The sequence below is a fragment of the Equus przewalskii genome, chromosome 4 (assembly GCF_037783145.1).
Source record: "Equus przewalskii isolate Varuska chromosome 4, EquPr2, whole genome shotgun sequence".
Taxonomy (NCBI): Eukaryota; Metazoa; Chordata; class Mammalia; order Perissodactyla; family Equidae; genus Equus; species Equus przewalskii.
In genome coordinates, this window is record NC_091834.1 from 102,122,258 (window position 1) to 102,147,886 (window position 25,629).

The 25,629-nt window shown below is 53.3% G+C and overlaps 1 protein-coding gene across 8 annotated transcripts in view; it reads right to left on the reverse strand.

Annotated features, from left to right (window-relative positions):
* The window catches only part of SMARCD3 (SWI/SNF related BAF chromatin remodeling complex subunit D3), a 33,612-nt gene extending 14,320 nt beyond the window's left edge, over nucleotides 1-19,292 (reverse strand). For 4 of the 8 annotated variants that reach the window (XM_070616841.1, XM_070616835.1, XM_070616830.1 and 1 more), the window contains exons 1-2: nucleotides 19,178-19,292; nucleotides 16,969-17,109 (exon numbers count right to left, since the gene is read on the reverse strand). In XM_070616841.1, coding sequence (XP_070472942.1) covers nucleotides 16,969-17,007 — 39 coding nt within the window. In that variant the 5' untranslated portion in view covers nucleotides 17,008-17,109; nucleotides 19,178-19,292. The remainder of the gene's footprint in view (nucleotides 1-16,968; nucleotides 17,110-19,177) is intronic. The other 4 variants (XM_070616844.1, XM_070616842.1, XM_070616846.1 and 1 more) reach the window with 2 other exon arrangements.
* Between the last annotated feature and the right edge of the window lie 6,337 nt (nucleotides 19,293-25,629).

Sequence of the window (25,629 nt, forward strand, 5' to 3'; positions counted from 1 at the left end):
GTCTGCCCCTCAGCTTCCTCAGGAGTAAAAGGAGGGGTGTAGTCAGAGGATTCTAGGGCCTTCCTGCCCTGAAATCCAAGGATTCCATAAGACAGAGACGGGAACCAGGGCAGACAAGGCAGGAGGGAGAGAGACAGAGACACAGAGAAGCAGGCCCACACCAAGTAAGGGGTGCTGCCAATCGGCAATGAAGCCTGGTCCCTGTCACACACACCACCATGCTGTCAGCCTCCTGCCAGCAGGGCAAGGCGTTGCCTTGGGGTCCCAGAGGCCTGCATGATAAGCAGGTGCATGATAAAGGTTAGCTGAATAAGTCCTTCCTCTCTTTGCCAGCCGTGCGTTCCCTCAGTCTCATGGGGCGCTCTGGGAGCCCCTCCCGGCCCCTCACATACACCTCACACGTTATCACTGCAAACATCAGGATGCTGAAAGTGCCGGTCGCAGGAAGAGCGAAGAGCTGGGCCTCTCAGGCTCTAAGTATCCGTAGGCCCGGAGGGAAGGCACATTTTGGATTCACAGCAAGTTTTCTCTCACTCTCCTCATGGCCGCCATTAATTAAGTCATTTCTCGTAGCAGTTCACACCTAACAACTGTGGCGCTGTGCAAAAACAAGCCACCCTGGCCTGGTCCCCATGTTGGCAAGGATGGGGTTGGTCTGTGGGGCGGTGTTTATGGGGGATCCTGAAGGGTGCTATAACTGCCCCAGCCCACCTCCTGTGGCCCAGGGGGTGGTACACGGGGCGTGGCTCTGCCTGGTGGGGTGGCAGGTAGGGGTCCCACAGGACCATCCTCACTCCTGACCCGCCCGTCTCCCTCTGGACCAACTGGCTTGTGGAGCTAGATTCAGGGCCAAAAGCAAGAGGGATCTGTGGCCTCGGGACTCACAGGCTGTCACGATTCCAAGCTACAGCGAGCCCCTCCCTCTCCTCCTCCCAGAGCATGGGCGCCTAGCTTGCTCCACTGGTTGCCTCGTGGTTGCCCGGCAGCCAGGGCTGGGAAACCCACCCATCCCCACAACACCCTCTGTCTGGCTGAAGCCATCACTCCTGCCCTGCTCACGCCCCACAGCTCCTAGGCCCCGGCCTTCCTCTCCCTTGGCAGACAGCAGCCCCATCCTAACACCTCTGATTCCTCTCCCCTCTCACAGCTCAGTGCTCCATCATGACCACGGTCAGGACAATCTCCTTGTGGCCTAATGTCCCGTCCCTCACCCCAGGAAGCTTCTGAGGCCTCAGTGACTGCTCTGACCAGGTGATCAGAGGGAATTCTGCCATACACTACATTCTGAGGTCTAGGATGTCACCTGAGTGAAGAAAATTGAATAGAAAAAAAATTCATCTGTATTTCCTTAAAGAATTTTTTTGGGAAATTAAACCAAATGGGCAGTGGCACGTATAGACAAAACATCCATGGAAGCAACATGCAGACCTGGTCTCCCAGATGCCTTCAACTCCCTTAGGAGTCAGAGGTGAGCCCTGCTCACAGGGTCTGAAAGGGCACTTTCCGTTCTGCATTGCCCGTCCCCGCTCCTAGCCCGACACTCTGCCTCTGTGCCATGGTCTGTCTTGAGTGCACCTGCCTTACTGGCATCATGCCCTTCTTCCCTGACTGGGTCAGGCGTCACAGAAAGTCCCAGACTCCCCTCAACTCCTGCACTCTCACCTCCATAGAGCCCTGTGTACCCCTTTCTGCTCCCATCTCCCACCAACCTGAACCCTTCTACTGCATGGTCTGTCCTAAGTAAAATTTCCACTACACTCAGCCACCTCTGTGAACGCGCTTTGGCCTTCTTGCTACAGAAGCCGGGCTCCCCGCTGAGGAACGCTTCCGCTGAAACCTTCCATGTGGTGGCAGTGTTTTCCCCAGAGCCTTGACGTGGGGTAGGGACCCTCCTGGCCCCTCACTGCTGCTTCCAGACCCCTGGCTTTGCATCTTACCCCCCAACACAGCACCTCATCTCTTGAGCGTTTTAGCTCCTGGCTCACTGTCACTCCCTCTAGCATGACTCCTGTCCTCTTCTTTCTGCTTTTCGGGATCTGCATGGATGGTCCTTCCCACACCTCTGGTCTCTCAGTTACTTGGCCACCTCTCCTCTAGTGATCCCCCAGCCTTCCTCAGCCACTCACTCCAGAGTCATCTCTTGGACCTTATAATTCCAGCAACCACAGCCCCTCACCCCTAATATCAGTCGTCAGCACCCAATTCTCTGACCACCATCTCCTTTCTTTCCAGCTCACTCTGTCCAGAAACCTGACCCCCAGAGCCCACGACTCTGCTGGAAACCCCAGTCCTCTTCTCTGACCCTCACCCCTCATCACAACCACACCCTTACATACATACATACATTTACCATTTTAACCTCTCTTGCATATACTCTTGACTCTCTTACTTAAGAGTTAAATCCAGCTTCACTAACTCTGTACTCCTCTGCACCCTGGCACTGAACGTGGCTGGAGAGAGACACACAACCGCCCTGAGCTGGTCTCACTGTCATTTCAGGAGCATGGCCATCAACGGCCCCAGCTGCCCAGGTGTCCCACTCTTGCCCTAGTCTGTTCACGTCCTTTCCTGCTCCCACTCCCCTCCAGGAGTTTTTCACATCTTCTCCCTCCTCCAACCTCCAACTCTTCCTCCCCCCTCCTCACTCCCAGCTGATGCCCTTGCTTCTCACTTCCCTGAGAAAACAGAAGCTTCTGAAGAACTTCCAGAGACTCCCTTCACATCCTCCCACCTCCCACCAACCCCTCCCAGTTCCTACAGCTGAGTTATCTGTGCTCTGGTCTAAAGCTGGCCATCCCCTGTATACTAGCTCCCCGCCCCTCTCACACCCTCAAGGACATTGCTCCTGCACTTCTCTCCCACACCAGCGCATCATCAGCTCTCCCCTCTCTACTGGATTACTCCCATCAGCACGCAGAAGTACTGGCATTTTCCCACCTGAAAAAAACTCTCATAACCCTGCTTATCCCATCGGTTACTGCCTAGTTGCAACAAAACTTCTCAAAAGAGTTGTCTACATTTGCTGTCTTCAGTTCTCCCTGAATCCCAATCCCTTCAGGTACTCATCCTACTACTCCACTGAAAATGGTCTTATCAGGGCCACCAATGACCTCCCTGCTGCCAAACGCAACCATCAGTTCTCAGGCATCATCCTGCTCAACCAACTGCAGCATTCAACACAGATCAGCACTCTCCTCTTTGAAATACTTTCTTCCCTTGACTCATAGGACACTTATCTCTCTCTTGGTTTTCCTCTTGCATCCCTAGCTACCCCTTCTCAGTCTCCTTGGATGTTCAGCTCTCCTTCCCTTTCAGTGTTGGAGTGCCTTGGGGCTCAGTCCTTGGTCCTCTTCACTTCTCCACAATCGCTTCCTTGGCAATCTCATCCATCATCCAATCTCATAGCTTTAGATACCATCTATATGTTGGCAACTCCAGAAGTTTTCCTCCAGCCTAGTCCTCTCTCTCAGTCCTTAGACTCATGTATCCAATTGTCTACTCAAGACGTCCACCTGGATTTTTTGTGTGTGTGTGAGGAAGATTGGCCCTGAGCTAACATCTGTGGCAATCTTCCTCTATTTTGTATGGGGGACACCACCACAGCATGGCCCGATGAGCAGTGCCTAAGTCCATGCCCAGGATCCAAACCTGAGAACCCCGGGCTGCCGAAGCAGAGCATGTGAACTTAACCACTATGCCACGGGGCCGGCCCCTCCACCTGGACCTTTGATCTTTAATAGATAGCTCGAACTTAATATGCCCACAGTGAAACTCCTGCTCCTCCACCTCAAACGTGGCTCTCTACCCACAGTCCTCGCCCTCCTTGCCATTGCTCAAGCCCACAACCTTGGAATGATCCTGGAATCCTGTCTTTCTCTCACATCCCACATCCAATCTGCAGGCCAGTCCTGTTGGCTCTGGATCCAGAATCCAAGCCCTCTCACCTCCCCACTGCGACCACCCTGGTCCAATCCGTGAATACTAAATAGCTTGCTTCCGCCCTCCCTCCAAAAGTCTATTCTCAACCTGGCAACCAGAGTGGTCCTTTTAAAAAGGAGTCGGATCACATCGCTTCTCTGCTCAAAACTCTCCCAAGGCCCCCATCTTATTCCGAGTGAGGGCCAAGGTCCTATAGTTCCCAGGATCCAGGCCCATCGCCACTCTCTGCTCCCTCTGTGCCCTCACTTCCTGCCACTCCCTCACTGTTCTCTCTGCCCCAGCCTCTGGCTTCCTTGTGGTTCTTCAGAAACTCCAGGCATTTGCCAGCCTTGGGGCTTTGAGCCTGCTGTTCCCTCCACCTGGGACACTCTTCCTCCAGCTGTCTGCATGGCTAACTCCCTTACCTCCTAAAGTCTGTCCAAATGACCCCTTCTCAATGGGGCACAATCTATCCACCCTATTAAAAACTACAGGCTTTCCCCTCCCCTCCACCCTCCTTATCTCTTTTATTCTGCTCAATTTCCTCCCATAGCATGGCACACCTTCCACCATTCTACATAATCTACTTACTTTCGATGTTAGTGTTTAACTTCTCCTTCCCCCATTAGAATGAGAGCTCCAAAAAGGCAGGGGTCTTTATGTTTTGTATGCAGATAAATCCCAAGTATCTGGTACGTGGTAGAGACCCTAATATCTCAAAGGTGTGTAGAGAGAGCCCACTCCACGTCAACTCGGGATTTCTAGCATGCTTCCAAATGCTGGATGATGTTCCAGTCTGAGCTCATGTTATCACAGAATTAATAATATCATCTCCACTCTGTACCAGACTGGACTGTTGAACAAGCACTTTCACGCACAGAGACCCATCAGGTGGATACTAGGATTCCCACTCTGAAGATAAGGGAAAGGAGGCTCTAAAAAGCCATGTGACTTGCCGAAAGTCACTGTGCTATTATGCGGTGGGGCTGGGACTGCAAATTGGGTCTCGCAGCCTCAATGTCCCTGGGTTCTCTCCCTCATCCCACGCTGCCTCCTGATGTCCCCTTGTGCAGTGCCTGCCTGCTGGGGATAGTCACACACACACACACAGACCCCTCCACCTTCCCCAAACACCTGCTTTTTAAAGAAGGAAATGGAGATCCCCGGAGGCCTATACATTTAAGCTGAATTATCTTCATTTATCTTTTAAAATATACCGCCAAAAACCTCAAGCAGATTGTTTCAAACATTGGGAATATAAATTCTAGAAGATTTGCTGTCAAGGTATCTAAAATAAATGTGTTTGAGGAAGAACCTTTAGTTCCAGTGTAAGAATTACCTTTTAGCCAAAAATGAATCCTATTTAAACTTGGAACCAGCTGCTGGCTCCTGCGGGCCAAGCAGTGGGCGGTTCAGTGGCTCCTCCTGCCTTATGAGTGGACACACACTTGTGCATCCCTGTAGCTCCTGGGTGGGAAACAGGCACACGGACTGCCACGTCAACATGCCTCCCTGGCCTCCCACCTAGCCACCTCAGTGCATGCTTCCTTTGGGAACACATGGTTACCTGGCCATAGGGCATAGGCAGGCAGCCCTGGGGCAGCCCTAGTGCCACCTTGTCCAGCCTTCCTGGTGCCACTCGGTGGCCATAGGTCTGGAGAACTCAGAGGGTGCAGCCTGGCCTGAGAGGGGTAGGAGAAATGATCTGAGCAAAAAATAAAGGGCTCCACCTATGCTCAGAGGACTGCAGATTTCTTGGGGAACCAGGCAAAGCATGCGGGATTGCGAGGTCTGCAAGCCCTGTCTATAACCAAGGATGTCACGATCAAAGCCAGGCTCAGCCTCTCCCGTGTCCCCACACAGCACACCCTGGAAGTCAGCAGACTGTGCTTTACTCTTGGGCTCAAATACCTGCGGTGTCAGCCAAGAGGCCTCGTGAAGACTCCCCAAAGAGCAGGCCGGGGGGACGGAGACGGGGGGGGGGGTGGTCTCAGGGCCTGGTCCTGCTTGGCACACTGCCCCTGGTTTCTGCAAACCTTTGTAACTAAGTCTGGCTGGTGCCCCTCACCCACCTGCATAACGAACCGCCTCTGAATCGCTCCTCCGCCTCCCCTCACCCTGTGCCCTTCCTCCCGGATCTGGGCTCTTGCCTCGGCCAGTGCATCTGAGTCTGTCTTGGGCCAGGGCTATGACAATGGGGCCTGACTGCCCTGCTCCAGTTCTTCTGGGGCCCTGTATTCCCCCAGGCCCTGAACCCGTTGCCCTGGGTGGGGTCTCTGCAAGCTCCATGGTGTGATGGCTCTGAGCGTGGACTCCAGACGGGCCTTCTCAACTTTGGAAATGGTGACATTTTGGGCTGGATGATCATTGTGGGAGCTGTCTCGTGTACCTTACGATGTCAGGAGCATCCCTGGCATCTATCCCGTAAATTCTACCAGCACCCTCTCCCCAACTCCAATGTGACAAACAAAAATATCTCCCGACATTGTCCTTTGTCCCTGGAAGGTGAAATTGCCCCAGCTTGAGAACCACTGATGTAGAGTCAGACAATCTTTGGTTCACACCTGGCTCGGCCACTGAGTGACCATAACCTAGTACAAGTCACCTGACCCGTCTGAGCCTCATTTTCCTCATCTGCAAGATAGGGAGCCCCACACCTGACTCACGGGTGGATGTGAGGATTAAAATGAGGTCGTGCATGTGCAGAATTCAGCACAGAGTAAACACTTATCAAGCAGTCACTGCTACTACTAGCCTCCTGATGCCAAGCCCGCCTGACCCCACGGGCTCGGCTGCTGCTGCCCTGCCCTGCCTCTGGGTAATGGTGGTCCTGCCACCAACCAACCCCCAGCTAGGTGAGCAGTGAAAACAGGAATCCTTTGCAGGCCTTCAGCTGTGGGGGTTGTCCCAAATGCCCCGGAGGGTACCTGTGAGGGGTTGGCCAGGTGATTATTCATAGTGGCTAATTATGGTGGCTTTGGAAGCCCATGGGGAGTCTGGGTTCTACCCAAACCACTGGAAGCTTCCTTGAGCAGAGAATGACCACTAGTGGTATTAGTTTTCAGGGTGGGTCTTATGTGGGAAGCCTGTGTGAGCAGCCCAGAAACTTGGTAGGGGCTGCAGAAAAGGACGGGGGGAGACATTCAGGAGACACCACAAGTAGCGAATCAACTGGACTTAAACCTAAGAAGAACTGGTGAGGCCGCTTGCTGGGTCTAGGGAAGCTGAGGTTCGGGAGCTGCTGATGGAGGCATCTGAAGGAGAAGCAGGGCCTCCTCCTGCACCCATCCCCTCCCCTCCTCTGCTGTCCCCACTCCACAGGCTTAGTGAGCACCTACATGTGACTGTCCTATGCAAAGTGCTGCTGACTCACACGCTAGACACACCCTCAGCCCTCGGGACTCAATGAGTTTGAGGACCAGATAGGGACTGATGGGGCCAAAGGCATCGACAGGGTGGGAGATGCAAGAAGCTCATGCCAACTCCTGCCCCAGGATGGCCACAGCTCTGGCACGAGGTAGGGGAGAGTGAAGGACCAGTCCACCCCATTCCAGAGCTCTGGGTTTCCTTATGGAGAAGAGAGGCAATCACCCCCTACCAGCTACCTCCTCAGAGGGGCTGTGGCTTGGTGGGGTATGCAGCCTCAGTGGCAGTGGCGGAGAAGCCAGCAGCTGCAGCCATGCCCCAGGGTGATGGTGGAATCCATGAGTTCCTGGGAGCTGCGCCTCAGGTACTCGGGAGGTAGTGAGGGCATCCAGGGCTCAGCAGCAGCAGCGGAGCTGACTGTGGGGCTGGCTGTAGGGCAGGCTGTGGGCTGACTGTGGGGCTGGTTGTGGGCTGACTGTGGGGCTGGCTGTAGGGCAGGCTGTGGGCTGACTGTAGGTGGGCTGTGGGGCTGGTTGTGGGCTGACTGTGGGGTGGGCTGTGGGCTGACTGTGGGCAGGCTATGGAGCTGGCTGTGGGCTGACTATGGAGCTGGCTGGGGGCTGACTGTGGGTGGGCTGTGGGGTGGGCTTTGGACCGACTGTGGGTGGGCTGTGGGCCAACTGTGGGAGGGCTGTAGGGCTGGCTGTGGGTGGGCTATGGGGTGGGCTGTGGGCTGACTGTGGGCAGGCTGTGGGCTGGCTATGGGCTGACTGTGGGGCTGGCTGTGGGCTGGCTGTGGGCTGACTGTGGGGCAGGCTGTGGGGTGGGCTGTGGGCTAGCTGCTGCACCAGTGGCACACTGGATGCTCAGGGCGTCCATGGGAACAGAAGGGCCAGAGCCCTCCCTCCGGCTCTGCACGTTCCTGCGTGAGGAAAGTTGGAGCCAGTGCTCTAGCAGCCAAGGGTTCCACAGTGGCAGTGAGTCAAATTATCCCTCAGGGCCTTGGTTCTTCCTATGGCAGGTATGACCCAGGGTCACCTCCTAAAGCTTCTAACCACCTGGAGCTCTTCTCCCTCCTTCATAAGACATGCTCCAAATTCTGAGGACAGCTATCAAAGTCCCTCGGTTCTGTATTGAACTGTGTCTCCCTCAAACTCATATGTTAAAGTCCTAAGCCCCAGTACCTCAGAATGTGACCTTATTGGAGACAGGGTCTTTACAGAGGTAATCAAGTTAAAGTGGGGCGTTAGGGTGACCCTAATCCAATAAGACCGGTGTCCTTAGAAAAAGGGCAAATTAGGACATAGAGACAGACAAGCACAGAGGGAAGACAATGCCAAGAGATAGAAGGGGACTACGGCTGGCCACAAGCCAAGGAGAGGGGCTGGAGCAGATGCTTCCCTCCCGGCCCTCAGAAGGCACCAACCCTGCCGACACCTTGATCTCGGACTTCCAGCCTCCAGAACCCTGAGACAATGCGTTTCCGTGTTCAAGCTGCCCTGTCTGGGACTTTATTACGGCAGCCCTGGGAAACGAATCTGCCCCCAACAGCGCTCTTTACTATTCCTACATGGGTCTCCCTGTGACCTGCTTGGCAGTCCTTGCGACACCAGGCCTCTCCTCTCACATCTTCTGGTTTGCCTGAAGCCTGGAAGCATGGTGCTCAGAACAAGGTGCTCTGTTAGCACAACACAGGGCAGAACCTGGGCCAGAGACCTGAGTTCGAGTCTTTATTCCACCACCTACTGACTGGAGGACAAAAGTGCCAAGTCATGTCATCCTCTCTGAGCCTCAGTCTCTTCATCTTTAAAATGAGGAGACCATCATCTCACCTCTCACTGGGTTACTGTGAGTAGCAAAATAGTAATGAGAGGACATATGTGAAAATTCCCTCTAAGTCAGCAAGGACTGAATAAAGTCATCACTGCCATCAATGAGTCGCTTGTTGGTGACCACGCAGCCCACTTTGGACCTGTACTGAACTCACTGTCAATTAAAACCTCAACTCTGTTTCTACTCTGATTGTGCCAAAACATGTCTCCCCATCCCACACTTGTAAAGTTGCCTTTTTGGACTCAGGAATAGACACTTATATTTATTCCTCTTAATATTCATCTTGTAATCCAATATATTTACCATCCTTTCCAGCTGTGCATCATTCATAAATCCAGTGAGCACGACCTTCTCTCTTCATCCAAGTCTTTGCTGAATGTATTGACAAAGGACAGGTACCAGGACAAAGCCCTGACTCCAGAAAATCTACACACTTTGGGTTTAGTCTTCAACTGGCAGCGAATTTACTCAATCATAGTAACATCCAGTGATGTGCTGGAATGTCACGTTGGTAGTTTAAAATCAGCCATGATAGGAGTATTTATACCCTGGAAATTGGCAAATGATACAAATGAGACTTCAACTCCCCCTTCCCACCCTGTCAAGAGCCAGTTGTTAAATATTTACCAGCACACCTCTGCATCCAGCCCACATTTATGTGTCATACTCAAGATACTGGGAGAGACTCTGTCAAACACCTCCAATGAACACATTTATCTTCATGCAGCTTAGCAGCCTACAAAACAGTTCAATATGCATTACTTAAGTTGGTTCATTAACATCCCAGGAAGTTAAAGGGCTGGATATTACTATACCCATTTTAAAGATGAGGAACACAAGGTTAATGATTGACTCAGAGCTAGACAATGAACTGCTGTCGAAGGTGGGGCTCAGACTTCCACATTCTGATCTCAAGGTCAATGTACTTTCAGCCCATCATCTGACTGCATCCCCCCAGCTGTTTGTCAAAGGGACCCTGAATTCCCTCAGCAGCCACTGCCCTGGGTTAAAACAGCTAACGGGGCGATTCTGCACGAGCTCGCGCCCTTCCCATCAGTAGCACATCATTGAAGATTAATCGACAATGCTTCTCAAAGTGGGGTCCCTGATCTCTACTTGGGGGACGATCCTCACATTTTTGACCATACTCTTTGCATTCTGTTTATAACTCATTGATGACAAGAGACTACCTAAAGTGACAGCAATTCTTAATACAGTGTTTCTCAAACTGGGGCCCACGGACGCCTGGGGACCCTCCAGTTCTGGGGTTGAAAAATGCTGATTTAGGGTTCTGGGTCTGAGGAGTAGACAAGATGACAGGTGACGGGTGATGGGGTAAGGAAAGCTCAGGTGGATGTTGCAAACAGGGCAAGGCAGACAGGTTTCACTTAGCCCACACTGTGACTTAAACACTTTTAAAAACCTTAAAAGTTAGGAGATTTCACATAAAAAGCCAAATTCCCAGAATCTCTCAAAAAACAGGAAATCTGGCAACACAAGCCCACCACCAATACGCTTGGAAACAATCAGATGGAGTTGAGGAGGGGCTGTCCCTTTTTAAAGGGACAGGAGCTCCCCTATTCACCATACTCCCCCATTCCTCATTTAGGAGTTGCAAACTCTAATGGCCCTAGAGACCCAGCTATTAACGTAAATGAGCGGCCAGGGCTTGGTCCACGATGACAACAAGCCTTCGACGTTGGGCCTCAGTGCTGGGGCTCAAAGGAGGATGGCTGGGGCCTGGATGAAGGGCCGGCTGCTTTGCCCTTTGAGGCCACTGCGGTTTGGGTCCCCACATACCTCTGAGGGTGCAATGAAGACACCCCAGCTGGCACTCTTGTCCTAACCGCTGGGAAGTTACTTAACCCCTCTCGGCCTCAGTTTCTCATCTTAAAGTAATGACAATAATAACAGCATTCACCTCATAGTGTCGTGAGGACAAATCAGCTAAGCCGTAAAAAGTTCTTAAAACAATTCTTAAAACTCTCATGGAGCACTCAATCAACACCGCCTGCCATTCTTCCGGGCCCAGCCTGCTTGACGCCTTTCCTTCCCATCGTAACTGCTCTACAGTCTCAGGCGCTGCTGAGGAAGTGGGGTCGGGGTGGGGGGCGTAGTGGGGGGAGTCCTGACAGCTGGGGCTGTCATCTACCCAACAGGCATTTTTTGAAAGGGCTTCTAAGACCGAGTTTTCTCCTGAAGGAAGAGTCCAGGATAAGATGGGGGTGAGGGTGGTAAAGTATGGGCTCAGAGGGGAAACTGAGGAAAGAAAAGGCAAAAGCAAAATGCTGCATCCCTCTGGGTGGGGGCGGGGTGGAGTGGGATTTGTAGACGAAGCTGGGGCTTAGCTTGTTCTCCCTCTACTCAGACCCCTCCCCAAGGTGCCGCAGCACCTCCTCCAAGCCCACCCACCTGGGCCCCCGCTGTTGATTCAGCTGCTGAAACCCATCAAATCTGTTCACAGTCCAGGAGAGCCAGAGGACCACAGGGCTCTCCCCGGGGCCCCACTGGCTCGCTTCCCCCCGCCCCCCAACCAACTAAAAACTTTATTAAAGGCAAAGAAGGCAGGCCTCTCAAATATGCAGATTGCATCAGGCTGGATGCAGAGCTGAGGGCTGGAAAGGTGGGGGCTCAAACTGACAAGATGAGTTCACAGATGCGGGACCAGGGAGAAGTGACTCCCTGGCTGGTGGGAGGAAAGCCCCGGGGTCTTCTCTCTGATTCCAGGCCTTTATGAGCCAATGGTGTCATGGCAGAATAGCAAGCAGGGCCTGGAACCAAGGGAGACACTGGTCACAGGGTTTACTGACACCACCTGGAGCTGAGGCAGTGATGAGCATCACATTTTAACCCACATGGTGACGAGGGGCATTCGTGACACTCACCACGTGCCAGGCCTTGTGAGGGGCACTCGGTACTCAGTATCCACGGAATCTTCACAGAAGGGGCATCAAGCCCCATCTTACAGACGAGACACACTGAGGCTCAGAGAACTACGTGCTTCTTCCCAACTCAGTCTAACTGGTAAGGGGCAGAGCTCATCTGTCAACGGAGGCCTGGGTGGCTCAACGCCTGTCTGACACCACTAGGCAGCCCCGCCCCTCTGACTCCAGGTGGGCACCAAGGTGGTGAGCAGCCCGCACAGGCCCCCAGGTAAGCAACATCTGGAGAAGCCAGGGCCGGATGTTCCTGACAGCAGACATCGGGGGTGTGGAGAACTGCCTGCAAATGTCGGCAGGCGGGCAGACGTAAGGGAGGCAGAAAGGGGTTTATTCTCTGTGACTCCAAAGGGCAAGACCAGGGTCAAGGGAGGAGGAGTCTCCCTCACCACAAGAAGCACTGAAGATGGAACTTCTGCGAACATGGTAAGCAGATCCTGCGGCAGAGGGACTGCACGGCGTGGGCCAAGAGCACCTGTGTGGAGCAGCTCAGGTGTTGGCAGGTCAAGGTGGGCAGGCAAGGAAGGCCCACCCTCGGGTAGTGGGGGTGTAGAGAGGGCAGGGCCAACACTGCAAAGGGATCCCAGGCTCATGTTAGGGTCAGCTGTCAGAGCCATCTCCGTCTCCCCTCTCTGCCTCTTTCATTTGCTCGTTCCTTCAAGAAATATTCTTCTGTACTGTGCTGAACAAGACAGACGAGTGTGCGCCTTTAAGGAGCACTACAATAAAATATTTAAATTTTTGGCACATGCTACAAACAAGAAGGGGGAACTTTACACCTAATCAGGGTGGGAGAAGGTGTCTCTGGAAGAAGTAGCATTTAAGTCAAGACTTGAATGATGAATGTAATTAGGCAGGTGAAGGGAGCTAGAAGGGTGTTGCAGGCAAAGGGAAAAGCATATGTGAAGGCCCTGAGTGAAGACAGGAACCCGAAGCCCAAGAAGAAATGGAAGATGGAATGGATGAGGGGATTGTTCTGATGGAGAGAGAAGGAAAGGGTAGGGTCAAAGGTCACTGCCAGGTCTGGACTTGAACCTCGATGTCACCATAAGCAATGTGGCCGGCCCTACCCCCACTGTGGCAGAGACCCTATTCTCTTGATTTCATGTGTTGACAAGGAAATTTCTACTCTATTCCCCTGGAGAGGAGATTCTGGAATAATCTTGTCACCTCTCCCACACCTCTCCCCCGCTTGGGAGAGGCTCTGTCTAATGAGGCAGTGAGGGTCTGACACCTACTGGACAAGTTTCTCTCCTGGGTGGGGGGACGGTGAAGTCAGGGCTGGTCCCCACAGCTTGCCCTTCCCTTTTGGGCAGGTCTGCCCCCAGGAGGGAGCCCATCTCCTGCGTAAGCAAACCCAGGTTAGGGCGTAGGTCTGCCTTCTACATCTGGCCCCAGGTTCAAGCCTCTTTCTTCAGTCTCTTTCCCTGCCATGAAGTTGACAGATCCCTGACATCTGAGTCTGTTTCTCAGTGGGTTCAGGGTGGGGGTAAGGTGTGTGACTGGTCTCTCCCTGAACCCAAACTCACCTGTTGGGCACATGTGCTGACGGAGGTCTTTATTGTCACATGAGGCTATTACCCCCCCAAGAACGTGACTCTGGACTTGATTCCTGATTTTAAATAGGCCTTCCTGCTGCCTGATATTTACGGGAAATGTTGCTGTAAATATGAACACAGAGAGTATTTCCTGAAGGCAGGCAACGCATTCCTCTAGTTGTTCTCAATTTTATCTTGGGACTGAACACGACCAGCAAGCTTTATACGGCAGCCCAGCACGGTGTTGCTCCTTGCCCTAACCCTAGGAAACTGCTGCGGTATTGTTGAGGACATTCCTTAACTTTGTCACACAGTATCCCCCACATATCATCACACAAGAGAGACTTCTCGGGGTCTCAGGTTCAGAAATCACAGTGGTTTTGAGCGAATGGTTTGATTTTTGTCTTACGGGCTGTGTGAATCACGTACCTGCTCCTGTTGGCCCACTGTGGGAGGGGCCTTGGGTCTTCGTTTCATGCACTAACCTCATCCCTGGCTACGACATACCTTCCCTACCCTACGCCCCTTGGCCCATCTCCTCACTATATGTGTCTTTGCAAACTACCTCAAACCCTTTTTGGGATGAGGTGGAGCAGAAGTGCATCTTCCTGCATCTTCTCGTCTCTGCTTCTCTCCCCTTTCCTCACAGCACACTGTCCCTCACTCCAGGCCTCAGAATGTTCTTCAGTCTGCAAAGAGGGTTGACATGGGAGATGGTCCAAGTTTGTCAACTCCAGTAAAGGTACGAGCGGGGCACGTGCTCTTTAGACATTTTCTCAGATTTCCTGGAAGTAAGTTTAGGTCACAAAGAAATTGTTTTCACAGCTTGGGATGCAAATCAAGAGGTGGGCCAGGCTAAAGCAGGTGACTACTCTCCCGTAGGGTCCCTTACGAGTTACTGAGGGTCCGAACATCCTTCACTAGCATAGGACACCAGGGGACACAGCCATGGCCCCCACAAAGTGTCCCTCAGCTGAGCGCCCACCGGAAGCAGGCTGACCCCTCTGGTGCGGCAATTCCAGAGGGCTCAAAATCCAGCCCAAACAGGGCCATTCACTCATCCTGCATGTCTGCAGCTCAGCCTCCTCCCGTGACACCTCCTCCCGTGACACCTCCAGCTCATTACCTCTACCACTTAACACTCACTAACAACGAGCTCTCACTTGTAATCACACAGCCAGCGCTTCGGGCGAAGGCAGCCTCCAGCTGCTGCGCCTGGGCTCACGCTGTCTAGACGCTAGCTCGGCGCTGTCAGCATCCAAATGACAGCACGTGCCCAAGCCGGAGCGTCAAAGCCAGCTCCACGCCTGCGACTGCACAAGCTGAATGAAGGCCAATTTTATGTTAATGTGACTCCAAAATAAAACACCAGATACTTCCCCAGTCCCCCGCCCCTCACCACCATCACATGGAGAGGACAGGGCTCCTGACTCCCCAGGAATCCCAGGATGAACCCTTAATTTGCCTGTGGCCGGAGTCACTCGGGCACCTGATGAAGCTGGGATGCATCCACTGCCCCCAGGGCCTCCCAGGTCCCTCAGTCTTCTCAAGCTTCCCTTCCCCCACTGTCCCCCTTCAGAGGGATCACCTCCTTCAGGCAAGGTCTACAGCCAGTGTTGCCCCTTCCTGCTGCTGCGTAGCCCCTGAGGGCTCAGCTCAGGGCAGCCCTAATCAGCCGCAATTTACGAGCACTCGCCATGCCGCCATGTCGGGGCCTGTTTCTGGGGTCCCTCCCAGGGACTCAGCGGTCTCCCCATCAGCCCCCCTGGACTGCACCTCAGATACCCCAGAACCTTAGAGCCACCCAGAAAGAATGTGGTTAGCACACTAGATCACTCCTTGTCTTTAGGATCCTGCATTAAAAAACTAAGCCCCCCACAAGCTGAGGAACAGGTCCACACTTAACCTAAGGTGGTGGTTGGGTCGTGGGACAGGGGGTGGGATCTTGGTTTGGGGGCCTTGACTTTCCTGCGCTGGTTTGTTTCTGGGATGACCAGCACCAGGTGACTGCACTAGCTGTCACTGCCACCCAATGCTGCCCCATCCTCTGGGCCTCAGGTGTCCCCAGCAGCCAGCACCAGCACCATTTTGCCCTGGGTACAACCCAGCCAGAGGGGTGGGGGGCGGAGAGGGGGCAAGGTGCCCCGGGCTTCAGAGCAGCCCAAGCAGGAGGTCGAGTTCCTCTGCTGCTTCCGAGGAAGGAGAAGCTGAGAAAGGCACTCTCATTCTGCTCACCCCTCGCCCCCGGGGCACCAGCCCACCCCACCCTCCTGCTCTCTGAAGGCCACTTCAAAGTGCCCCTGTCCAGGGCTTTCCTGATGTCTCCCTCTTCAGAGACCCGAAGCCTGAATCATTCACTGTGGCACTTTCTGTGGGACTACCCAACTCTGCTCCCACTGTGGGAATGGGGGTCCTGAGGGCAGAGACTGGATCCCTCACACCCCCAGGGCCCAACAGCACCCAGGCTGTTGCCGGCAACTCCCACCAGTGAGGGAGCCGCAGTGACAGCAGGGGCTGGGCAGGCAGAGTTCAGACAGACTGCAGGCTTCAGACCCCACTCCAGCCCCTTCCCATGGATGAATGGCCCTTGGGCAGGTGGCTTTTCCACCCAGTGCCTCAGAGCTTCCTTCTGGACCAGAGGGACAGATGAGACTAGCCAGGCTGGCCTCCTCTCATTCCGTCAAGAGGGTCCAACTTATGTGCAGTGGGTCTGAGAGCAGCCCTGAGCTCGGGGCCTGCCGAGTGGCCACATAAGGCTGGCTCCCACCAGAGGCCATGCAACAGGCTGCCACCACCCTCTGCTACCAAGGACAAACCACGACCTGGGTCCTGGAAGGCTTGTAGAGGTTTGCCACAGCATGTTTGGGGTTAGGTTTCTAGAGCCCAAGTTGTGCCAGGGATCAGCAGGTACCTCCCAGCTAGCAGAGAGCATGTGTGTGTGTGTCGGCGGTGGGGCGGGGGGTATGTGCATGCACACATGCATGGCTGAGGGGAGACGAGGTGGGTGTCTGAGGGTCTGTGGGTGGGGAGGAAGCAGAACAAGCCAGAGCCCCAGACCATTTTCACCTGAACCAAAAACTTCGCTTCAGGCTCACTGTCCCTGGCTCAGACTGGCCTGAGAGGCAGGCCCCAGGGATGCCAGGAGGCCAAAGGGCACTCAGCAAGAGGCAGCGCCAGGGAAGAGGGAGATGTCCGCAGGGTCTGGGTGGAGGCTCCAGCTGCAAGAGGGGATGAGAAGAGGCCCTGCCCTGGACCCAGCCGGGGCAGAAGTGCCAAGATGGAGCCATGCATGGGGCCAAAGGCCAAGAGCCAGCAGCTCCCACTAAGGCCCCCGGGCTCCTACTCCTGGGCAGTACAGGGGAGGCAGCACCTACCTGTACCACGGTGGGTGGGTGCTGAAGGCCTGGAGTCATAGGTGGCAGGGTCCTGCAGCAAGGGAGTCATCCAGTGCCCCCTCGGTGCCCGGGCCCAGAGCCCACCACGCCTGCAGCACCAAGGGCCATTCTGAGGAAGATCTGAAAGGAGAGGGCAGTGGGAGGGATGGGCCAGACCCTGAGCCCCAAAGGCAGATTCACAAGGGATCTCAGGAAGCTGGTGAAGAAGCTGAGGGGGCTGGCCATGTGGACCAACTCCCTGACAAGAGGTCTGAGGAAGACAGGAGGTGTGCAGGAAGGGACCAGGACTGAGGCAGCAGGCGAGGGTCAGCCTGGGCTGGGTGGCACCAGGAAGAGCATGGGGTGGGAGCAGTGTGAGTACAGGAAGCAGTCGGAGACCAGGTCCTGCAGGACAGAGCTGGAAGGACAAGAGCAAAGGATCCAGGCAGAGCCCAGGGCCTGGCAGAGGAGGCAAGTTTGGAGGACTCGGCAATAGGTGGAGGAGAGAGCTGGGCATTGGAGGGAAGGGCATGAACATCAGGCCTGGATGACTTCTGGAGACAAGAGGCGTCCCAAGAGAATGCTAGGGGTGGCAGGCAGGTAGAGTCAGCCTGCTGCATAATCTCCTCATCCCTCCCTGTGGGCACAGCCTTCCTAGTTTCACCCCCAGCCCCAGCAGCCCCCCACCAGCCCTCCCCACTTCCATCTCACTCAAGAGCAGGAAGGCTGTAGGCCGGGTCAGAACCCAACTTGTGAACTGAAGTCTCTGGGCAGATGGTGGGGGATGAGCAGAGGGCAGTTCTGTAGGAATTGGGGGAGCTTGAGAGTGGTTCAGGGTCAAGTGTAGGTGGTGTTGGCCAGGGGGCGGCTCTGAGAAGGGGGAGGAGCAAAAGGAGACAATGAAAGGAGGGAGATGCCAATAGGGGAGAGGGTGCCAGCCCAGGGTTGGGGGAGAGGTGCCCTGCAGGAAGGTGGAAGACAGAGGGACAACCTGAATGGGAGAGGGGTGTCTAGGCAGGAGGATGCCATGTGGCGGCAGGGAAGGTACCAGGTGGGGGACAGAGGGGAGGTGCCAGGCAGAATGGGAGGAGAGGTATGGGGGGAGGTTCCAGGCAAAGAGGGAGGAGAGAAGATGCCAGGCAGGATGAGAGGAGGAGAGGTGTGGGGGTCAGGGGAGGGAAGGTACCAGGCAGGGGGAAAGAAGGGGAGGTGTGGGGTCGGGGAAGGAGGGAGAAGTCAGACAGGAGGGGAGGAGGGGAGGTAAAGGGCGGGGAGGGAAGGTGTCAGGCAGGGAGGAAGGAGGGGAAGTGCCAGGCAGGATGGGAGGAATGGAGATGCCAGGCAGGGGGAGGAGGGGAGATGCCAGGCAGAGGGAGGAGGGGAGGTGCCAGGCAGAGGGGTGGGTAGGAGGGAGAGGATGCCAGGCAGGAGCAGGAAGGGAAAGTGCTAGGCAGAGGGGAGGTGTCAGGCGATGGGGAGGAGGAGTAGGTGCCAAGCGGGAGGGGGGGGGAGGGGGTGCCAGACACAGGGAGGAGAGGAAGGTACCAGGCAGAAGGGTGCCAGGCAAAGGGGAGGAGCCAAATGCAGGTGGAGGGAAGATGAGAAGGTACCAGGTAAGGAAGGAGGGGAGGTGCCAGGCCAGGATGAGGAGGTAAAAGTATCAGAGAGGAGGTTGAACAGGAGTTTGCCAGTCACAGAAGAGATGTAAGAAAGGGGGTGGGAGGAAGAGGTGCCAGGCTGGAGGTGGGGGGAGGTTCCAGGCAGGAGGAGGAAGAGAGTCAAGAGTCGGGGGAGAGAGCAGGAAAGGAGGAGGGAAGGAAGATGCCAGGCAGGGAGAAGGGGGGGGGGGTGCCAGGTAAGAGGAAGGTGCCAGGCAGGGGGGCGGAAGGGGGTGCCAGGCAGAGTGAGGAGGGGGATGCCAGGCAGCGGGGAGGAAGGGGAGATGCCAGGCAGGGTGAGGAGGGGGAGATGCCAGACGTGGGAGGGGGGAGGAGGGCTGTCAGGCAGGGAGGAGAAGGGATGCCAGGCAGGCGGGAGGAGAGGAGATACCAGGCAGGGGGGAGGAGGGCTGCCAGGCAAGGGAAGGAGGGGTGATGCCAACAGAGGCAAGACGGGTACTGCCAGGCGGGGAAGGCGGGGGCGCCGGCGCAGCGCGGCCGGGCGGCGTCTCCGCCAAGGGCCTGGGGGCCGCGCGGCGCGGGTCGCTCACCTGCTCCCCGGGGACCCCGGCCCGGAGCGCGGCCGCCCGCTCCCCGCTCGGCGCTCGGCTCGGCCCGGCGCCTGCGCCGCTGCAGCCCCGAGCGGGGGAGGCGCAGGGAGCGTCTGCAAAGAGCGAGGAGCTTAATAATAAGTTAGGGATCAGAGCAGGCAGCCCCATCCATCCGAATGTGTGATCGCCGTGCTCCGAGCACCGCGGCGGGCCGGCCAGGCCCATCATGATCTTCAGCCCGTGCGCAGATGTGCCTTAGGTCTGTAGGTGCACCTACGAGCCCACGGATTCACACAGACCGTCAGAGCATCCTATGGGACCGCAGACACTACCTACTCCAGGACCACACACCCCTGAGGAAGGGTGGGGGGGATCTGTTCCACTCCAGGTTCAGGGCCAGGCTCTGACCGACGACACCTTCCCCACCCTTTATGCACTCGCACACTCGTGGTCTACTCTTGGTCCCTAGCCAGCTTTACTCACACCTCTGCAGGGACTCGGGCAGCAAGAGAGGCCCTTTCTCCATGTCCAGGCGGAGGAGCTGGCTCTGGTCTCTCCGTGGGCTCTCCCAGGAGTTTCGCCTCAAACCACTAGACACAGCTAGCACAGTGCCTGACACACAGGAGGGGATCGACTCCTACATGCCAGAAGGGATGAGCCTCAGACAGCCTTAGGCAGGGGCCAGAGGGAGGAGAAGCCAGCAGGCAGGGGCCTTGGGGGCCGGCAGACAGCGGGGAGCTGCGGGTGGAGGCGCTGCTGGGCCTGCACTGTCCCCCGAGCAGAGTGGGGCTCATAGGCAGATGCAGAGCTTTTCCACCCCCACTTTTTTTGGTTGTTATTTTTTTTAACTTAAAACAATTTTTAATTGTGGTAAAACACACATAATATAAAATTTGCCATCTTAACTATTTTTAAATGTACAGTTCAATATTGTAAAGTATATTCACATTGTTGTGCAGCCAATCTCCACAACTTTTTCATCTTGCAAAACTGAAACTCTGCCCACTAAACAATTACTCCCGGTTTCTCCCCTCCCCCAGTCCCCGGGCACCCACCATTCTACTTTCCGTTTCTATGAATTTGACTCCCGTAGTATCTCATATAAATGGAATCATACAGTATTTGCCTTTTCCTGACTGGCTCATCTCACTTAGCATAACGTCCTCAGATTCATCCATGTTGTAGCCTGTGTCAGAATTTCCTTCCTTTGAAGGCTGAATAAGATTCCATTGTATGTATATATACAATGTATATATATACATATACCACATTTTGTTTATCCATTCATCTGTCCATGAACAATTGGGTGGCTTCCACCTTTTGGCTGCTGTGAATAATGCTGCTTTTACACCCTTTTAAAACATGTTGATGTTAAGCTGGACGGAAACTCACTCGGGCTCCACCCTGGGAAGACTGGCTTGGTGCCTCCCCCAGCCGCCTTCATACCCTAGCTACTCAGAGGACCCACGGTGGCCTTTCTGCCCAAATGTGCTTTCTTAATGCCCTACTCAAACTTGTTCCTGGGCCCCTTTTCGTGAACTTAGTGCTGCCCTTCCTAGGAATGTTTACCTTTTTTTTTTTTCTTTTTACTTTTTATTAAGATTATGATAGTTTACAACCTTGTGAAATTTCAGTTGTACATTATCGTTTGTCAGTCATGTTGTAGGTGCACCCCTTCACCCTTTGTGCCCATCCCCCACCCCCACCCCTTTCCCCTGGTAACCACTAATCTGTTCTCTTGTCTACATGTTTAAATTCCTCATTTGAGTGGAGTCATACAGAGATTGTCTTTCTCTATCTGGCTTATTTCGCTTAACATAATTCCCTCAAGGTCCATCCATGTTGTTGTGAATGGGACGATTTTATTCTTTTTTATGGCTGAGTAGTATTCCACTGTGTATGTATATATATATATACCACATCTTCTTTATCCAATCATCAGTTGGTGGCCACTTAGGTTGCTTCCACATATTGGCTATTGTAAATAATGCTGCAATGAACATAGGGGTGCACGGGACTTTTGGAATTGCTGATTTCAAGTTCTTTGGATAGATACCCGTTTGACGGCTGGATCAAATGGTATTTCTATTTTTAATTTTTTGAGAAATCTCCATACTGTTTTCCATAGTGGCTGCACCAGTTTGCATTCCCACCAGCAGTGTATGAGGGTTCCTTTTTCTCCACAAACTCTCCAACATTTGTCCCTTTTTGTTTTGGTTATTTTTGCCATTCTAACAAGTGTAAGGCAGTATCTTAGTGTAGTTTTGATTTGCATTTCCCTGATGATTAGTGATGATGAGCATCTTTTCATGTGTCTATTGGCCATCTGTATATCTCCTTTGGAGAAATGTCTGGAACGTTTACCTTTTGACAAGGGACTCCTGGAAGTGCAGGGGAGGGAGAGGCAGAGTGGATGTTTTGAGGTGGGGAAGGCTTCGTTCAGTGACCTGGGGAGAGATGGTGAACCACCTAGATGAGGGCATGTGACGGGGCTTGAAGGGCTTCCCATGACCCGGACCCTGGTGCCTGAAGGTCGGTGCTGGAGCCTCAGTCCTCTGGGCCGGGAGGAGTCTATTTAGAGGCAGTACTCACCCTCTTGCCCCTCAACCCTCTCCCCTTCCACCATGGCAGCTATTAACTTGGCAGAATAAGCTTTGCAGAATGAGCCCTTCCCATGTGACAGGTGGTTAGTTTTGAAAGTGAGAAGTGACCAGGTCCTGACATGAGGTTGTGTGTGTTGGGAGGGTCATCAGAGAGGGTCCCCAGGAGGAGAGCAGGCAGCCAGGACACAAGCGGGGATAGCACCAGGCGGGCAGGCCAAGTGCTGGCCTAAGCCTGGCCCAGAAGGGGCAGGCAGAGGAGCCAGATGGACAGTCCTGCCTCCTCTGACCCTGCACCCACACCCTGCAGCTCCCTTTCTCCTCCTCCCATTCATAGTCTGTGGATCAGGGATAAAGTTATCAAAGATTGAACCCACAGCCCTTCTCCAAGACTTCCCAGGTGGGCGGGGCAGCACACTTCTATCCTAGCACATAACCTCTTGATTTGAAATCACTGTTCCCTTGTGTGTCTCTCCCTCTGGACTGTGAGCTCCAGGATGGTGGGATCGGGCTTGTCGGCCTGGACACCCCAGAGGCCAGCACAAGCCCAGCAGAGTAGGCCCAGTAAACATTTGGAGGAGGATGCAGGCAGACAGGCCGTGGCTGCAGAGGGACTTGGAGTGGAGGTCCGGGAGGGCTGGGGTTGGGCTGAGGCAGAGGCTGGGTTAGAGCAGTCTAGAGGTAAGGGATGAAATTCAATCATTCATGAGGCCCGAGGCTGTTCACTGCAGCACAGCATGTAATAGCGAGAATTTGGAAATGCCTAGATGTTTATCAACAGGTGATAGATTAAATAAACAGGTGTGACAGGTGCAAACAGGTGATAGGAGACAGGATAAACAGGTGACAAGATAAACACATCATTCAACGAATCCATCGGTGGGGAGGCTCTCTAGGTACTGATAGAAAAAGATCTCAAAGATAAGATGAGTGAAAAAAACCAAGACGTGCAGAACAGTGTGTAAAGCATGCTAAGGTGGGTGTGTGGGTATGGATGTAGACACACATAGACTCTTCCAGAAGGATATGAAAGAAACTGGCCACAGTGGTTGTCTTTGGTGAGGGGCTGGAGGATGGGCATGGGGGTGGCGGTGGAGGGAGGCATTTTCCACTGTGTGTTCTTTTCTAGCTTTTGGATTTAGAATATTTTACCCACTCAAAAAATAAGTAAAAGTTTACAAAAATCATCCATATCATCATCTAGACTTTCCATATGTTCTGAGCACCCACTGTGTAAAATCAGACCACAGATCTATGCGCCTTTGGCCATGAGCCCACATGGGACCCTTTGTCTCTTCATTTCCCTCACTTGCTTTGCATTTCTTGCCCCAGCTGGTATTACTGTGGGCCCGGCACTGTACTCGGCTCTGCAGGGCAGAGATGAATGACATGCCTCTGATCAGATGGGGGATTAATATATGTATTAATCCCCCATCTGTGCCAGCTAGAAGGGATGAAGTGCAGTCACAGAGGCCAATGCAAAAGCTGGAGGGGACAGAAAGCAGAATGGAGGGCGACAGGGTCTGGGAGAGAAGGGATGGGGAGTTAGGGTTCAACGGGGACAGAGTGTCTGTTTTACAAGATGAAGAAGTTCTGGAAATGGATGGTGGTAATGATTGCACAACAATGTGAATGTACTTAATGCCACAGAGTTGTACACTTAAAAATGGTTCAGATGGTAAATTTTACGTTATTTGTATTACCACAATTAAAAAACATTTAAACGCTGGCAGAAAGAAGTGTTTCCTCACCCCGACCCGTGTCCAGCCCTATGTCTGGGGTTTGGTCTTCCCGAGAACCCTGCGGCGTGGACATTATCATTCACATTCACAGAAGATGAAACATGAAGCTCAGGGAGGCAAGTGACATGTCTGAGACCACATTCTAGCATGTGGCAGAGCTAGGATTCAAATCCATCTCCACTGGGCTTCTTCCCACCCCCGCAGGCAACTCTGGGGAAGGGGATGGGAGCTGGAGGTTACCGGACAAGGCAATCTTGGTGCTGAGACTTGCAGAGCCATCAAATACCAGCGAACAGCAAGGGAGGAGAGGGCCTGCAGGCAAGGCGCAGCCTGAGCCCCAGCCCGGCAGGCGAACGTGTGTGGCTGCCTGTGGACTGACCATCAGCCTGATGGGCTGAAGGAGCGGGCCAGGCACGGCGGGCCCGAATGCTTGCTCAGGAGCTGGGGCTCTGTCTTGGGCTGGGTGGCCACCAGCAAAGGGCCGCTGCACCTTCTGGAGCCCCCGGGCTCTTCTCGCAGGTTTGAAGGATTCAGCGGCCCTGCTCCCCCTTCATTGTCCCCCAGACACGCCCACAGATCAGGACAGGGAAGGCACAAAGATTCCATAAACTGCTCTGAGATTTAATCAGATTTAGTTCTGATTTAGTGTTTTTCTTTTCTTAAAGAGGCCCTTCGGTCCATGCCTACCCCGACTGTCTAAGCTTCAGGCCCCACAAAACCTGACTCTGGCTCTGGCTGAGCCACAGAGTGGACTATGAGTGCACCTTTTGTTTTTCCTAGAGTTCACAAGTAGCTTTTTTTTAAAAAAAAAAAAAATAGACTTTATTTTTCAGAGCAATTTTAGGTTCACAGCGAAATTGAGTGCAAAGTGTGGAGTTCCCATGTACCCTCTGCCTCCACACACACAACGCCCCCATTATCAACATCCTGCTCCACATTTGTTTACAACAGATAAAGCTACACTGACACATTGTAATCACCCAAAGTCCATAGTTGACATCACAGTTCACTCTTGGTGATGCATATTGTGTGGATTTGGACAAATGTATAATGACACGTATACACCATGGTGGTACTATCCAGAATAATTTTACTGCCCTAAAAATCCGCTGTGCTCTATTCATCTCTCCCCTCCTACAAACCTGTGGCAACTACTGATCTTTTTATCTATCGTCTCCATAGTTTTGCCTTTTCCAGAATGTCACAGAGTTGGAATCACCCAGTATGTAGCCTTTTCAGATTGCCTTCTTTCATTTGGTAACATATACTTAAGGTTCCTCTAGTCCGTGTCTTTTCATGGCTTGATACCTCACTTCTTTTAAGAATAATATTCCATTGTATGAATGTACCACAGTAATAATTATCTTTATTGAAAAAAATGCTTGTTTGTTTAGTTTTCTATGTGTTTATCATCAAATCAACCCTAAATCTCTGCTGACTATCTAACTCTCCTCTCTGGGCACCCAGATTCTACAGGGTCTTCTGGAGCCTTTGATCTTGTTCAGTCTGGACTGGTTGCCCACAGCTGTCATCCTGGAATCTCCCTTCACCACCATCTTGGAATTCCCTTCACTTCGCCACTACTCTTTCATTTGTTCAACAAGCAGGTATTGGGTGCTGACTATCTTACTGGCATTGTGTTAGGCACTGGGTTACAGCAGTCAACAAAATGAACCAAAAAGCTTCTGTCCACTTGGAACTTATCTTCAAATAGGAGAGACAGAAAACAAGTAAGAAAAATACATGAGATGTTCATTCTAGGCATGCAAGGCTGGTTCAATATTTAAAAATCAATAATATAATCTATCATATTAGTAGGCTAAAGGAGAAGAATCACACGATCACATGAATCAATGAAGAAAAAGCATTTGACAAAATTCAACACCCATTCACATTTCTAAAAAACTCTCAGAAAAATAGTAATAGAAGGAACATCCTCAACTTGATGAAGGGCATCTACAAACACTCTGGGCTAACATGACAGTGAAAGACTGAATGCTCTCCCCCTGAGTCGAGAACCAGGCAAGGATGTCCACTCTCACCATGCTTATCCAGCATATCGCTGGAAGTTCTAGCCGGTGCAACAAGGCAAGGAAAAAAAAGACATAGA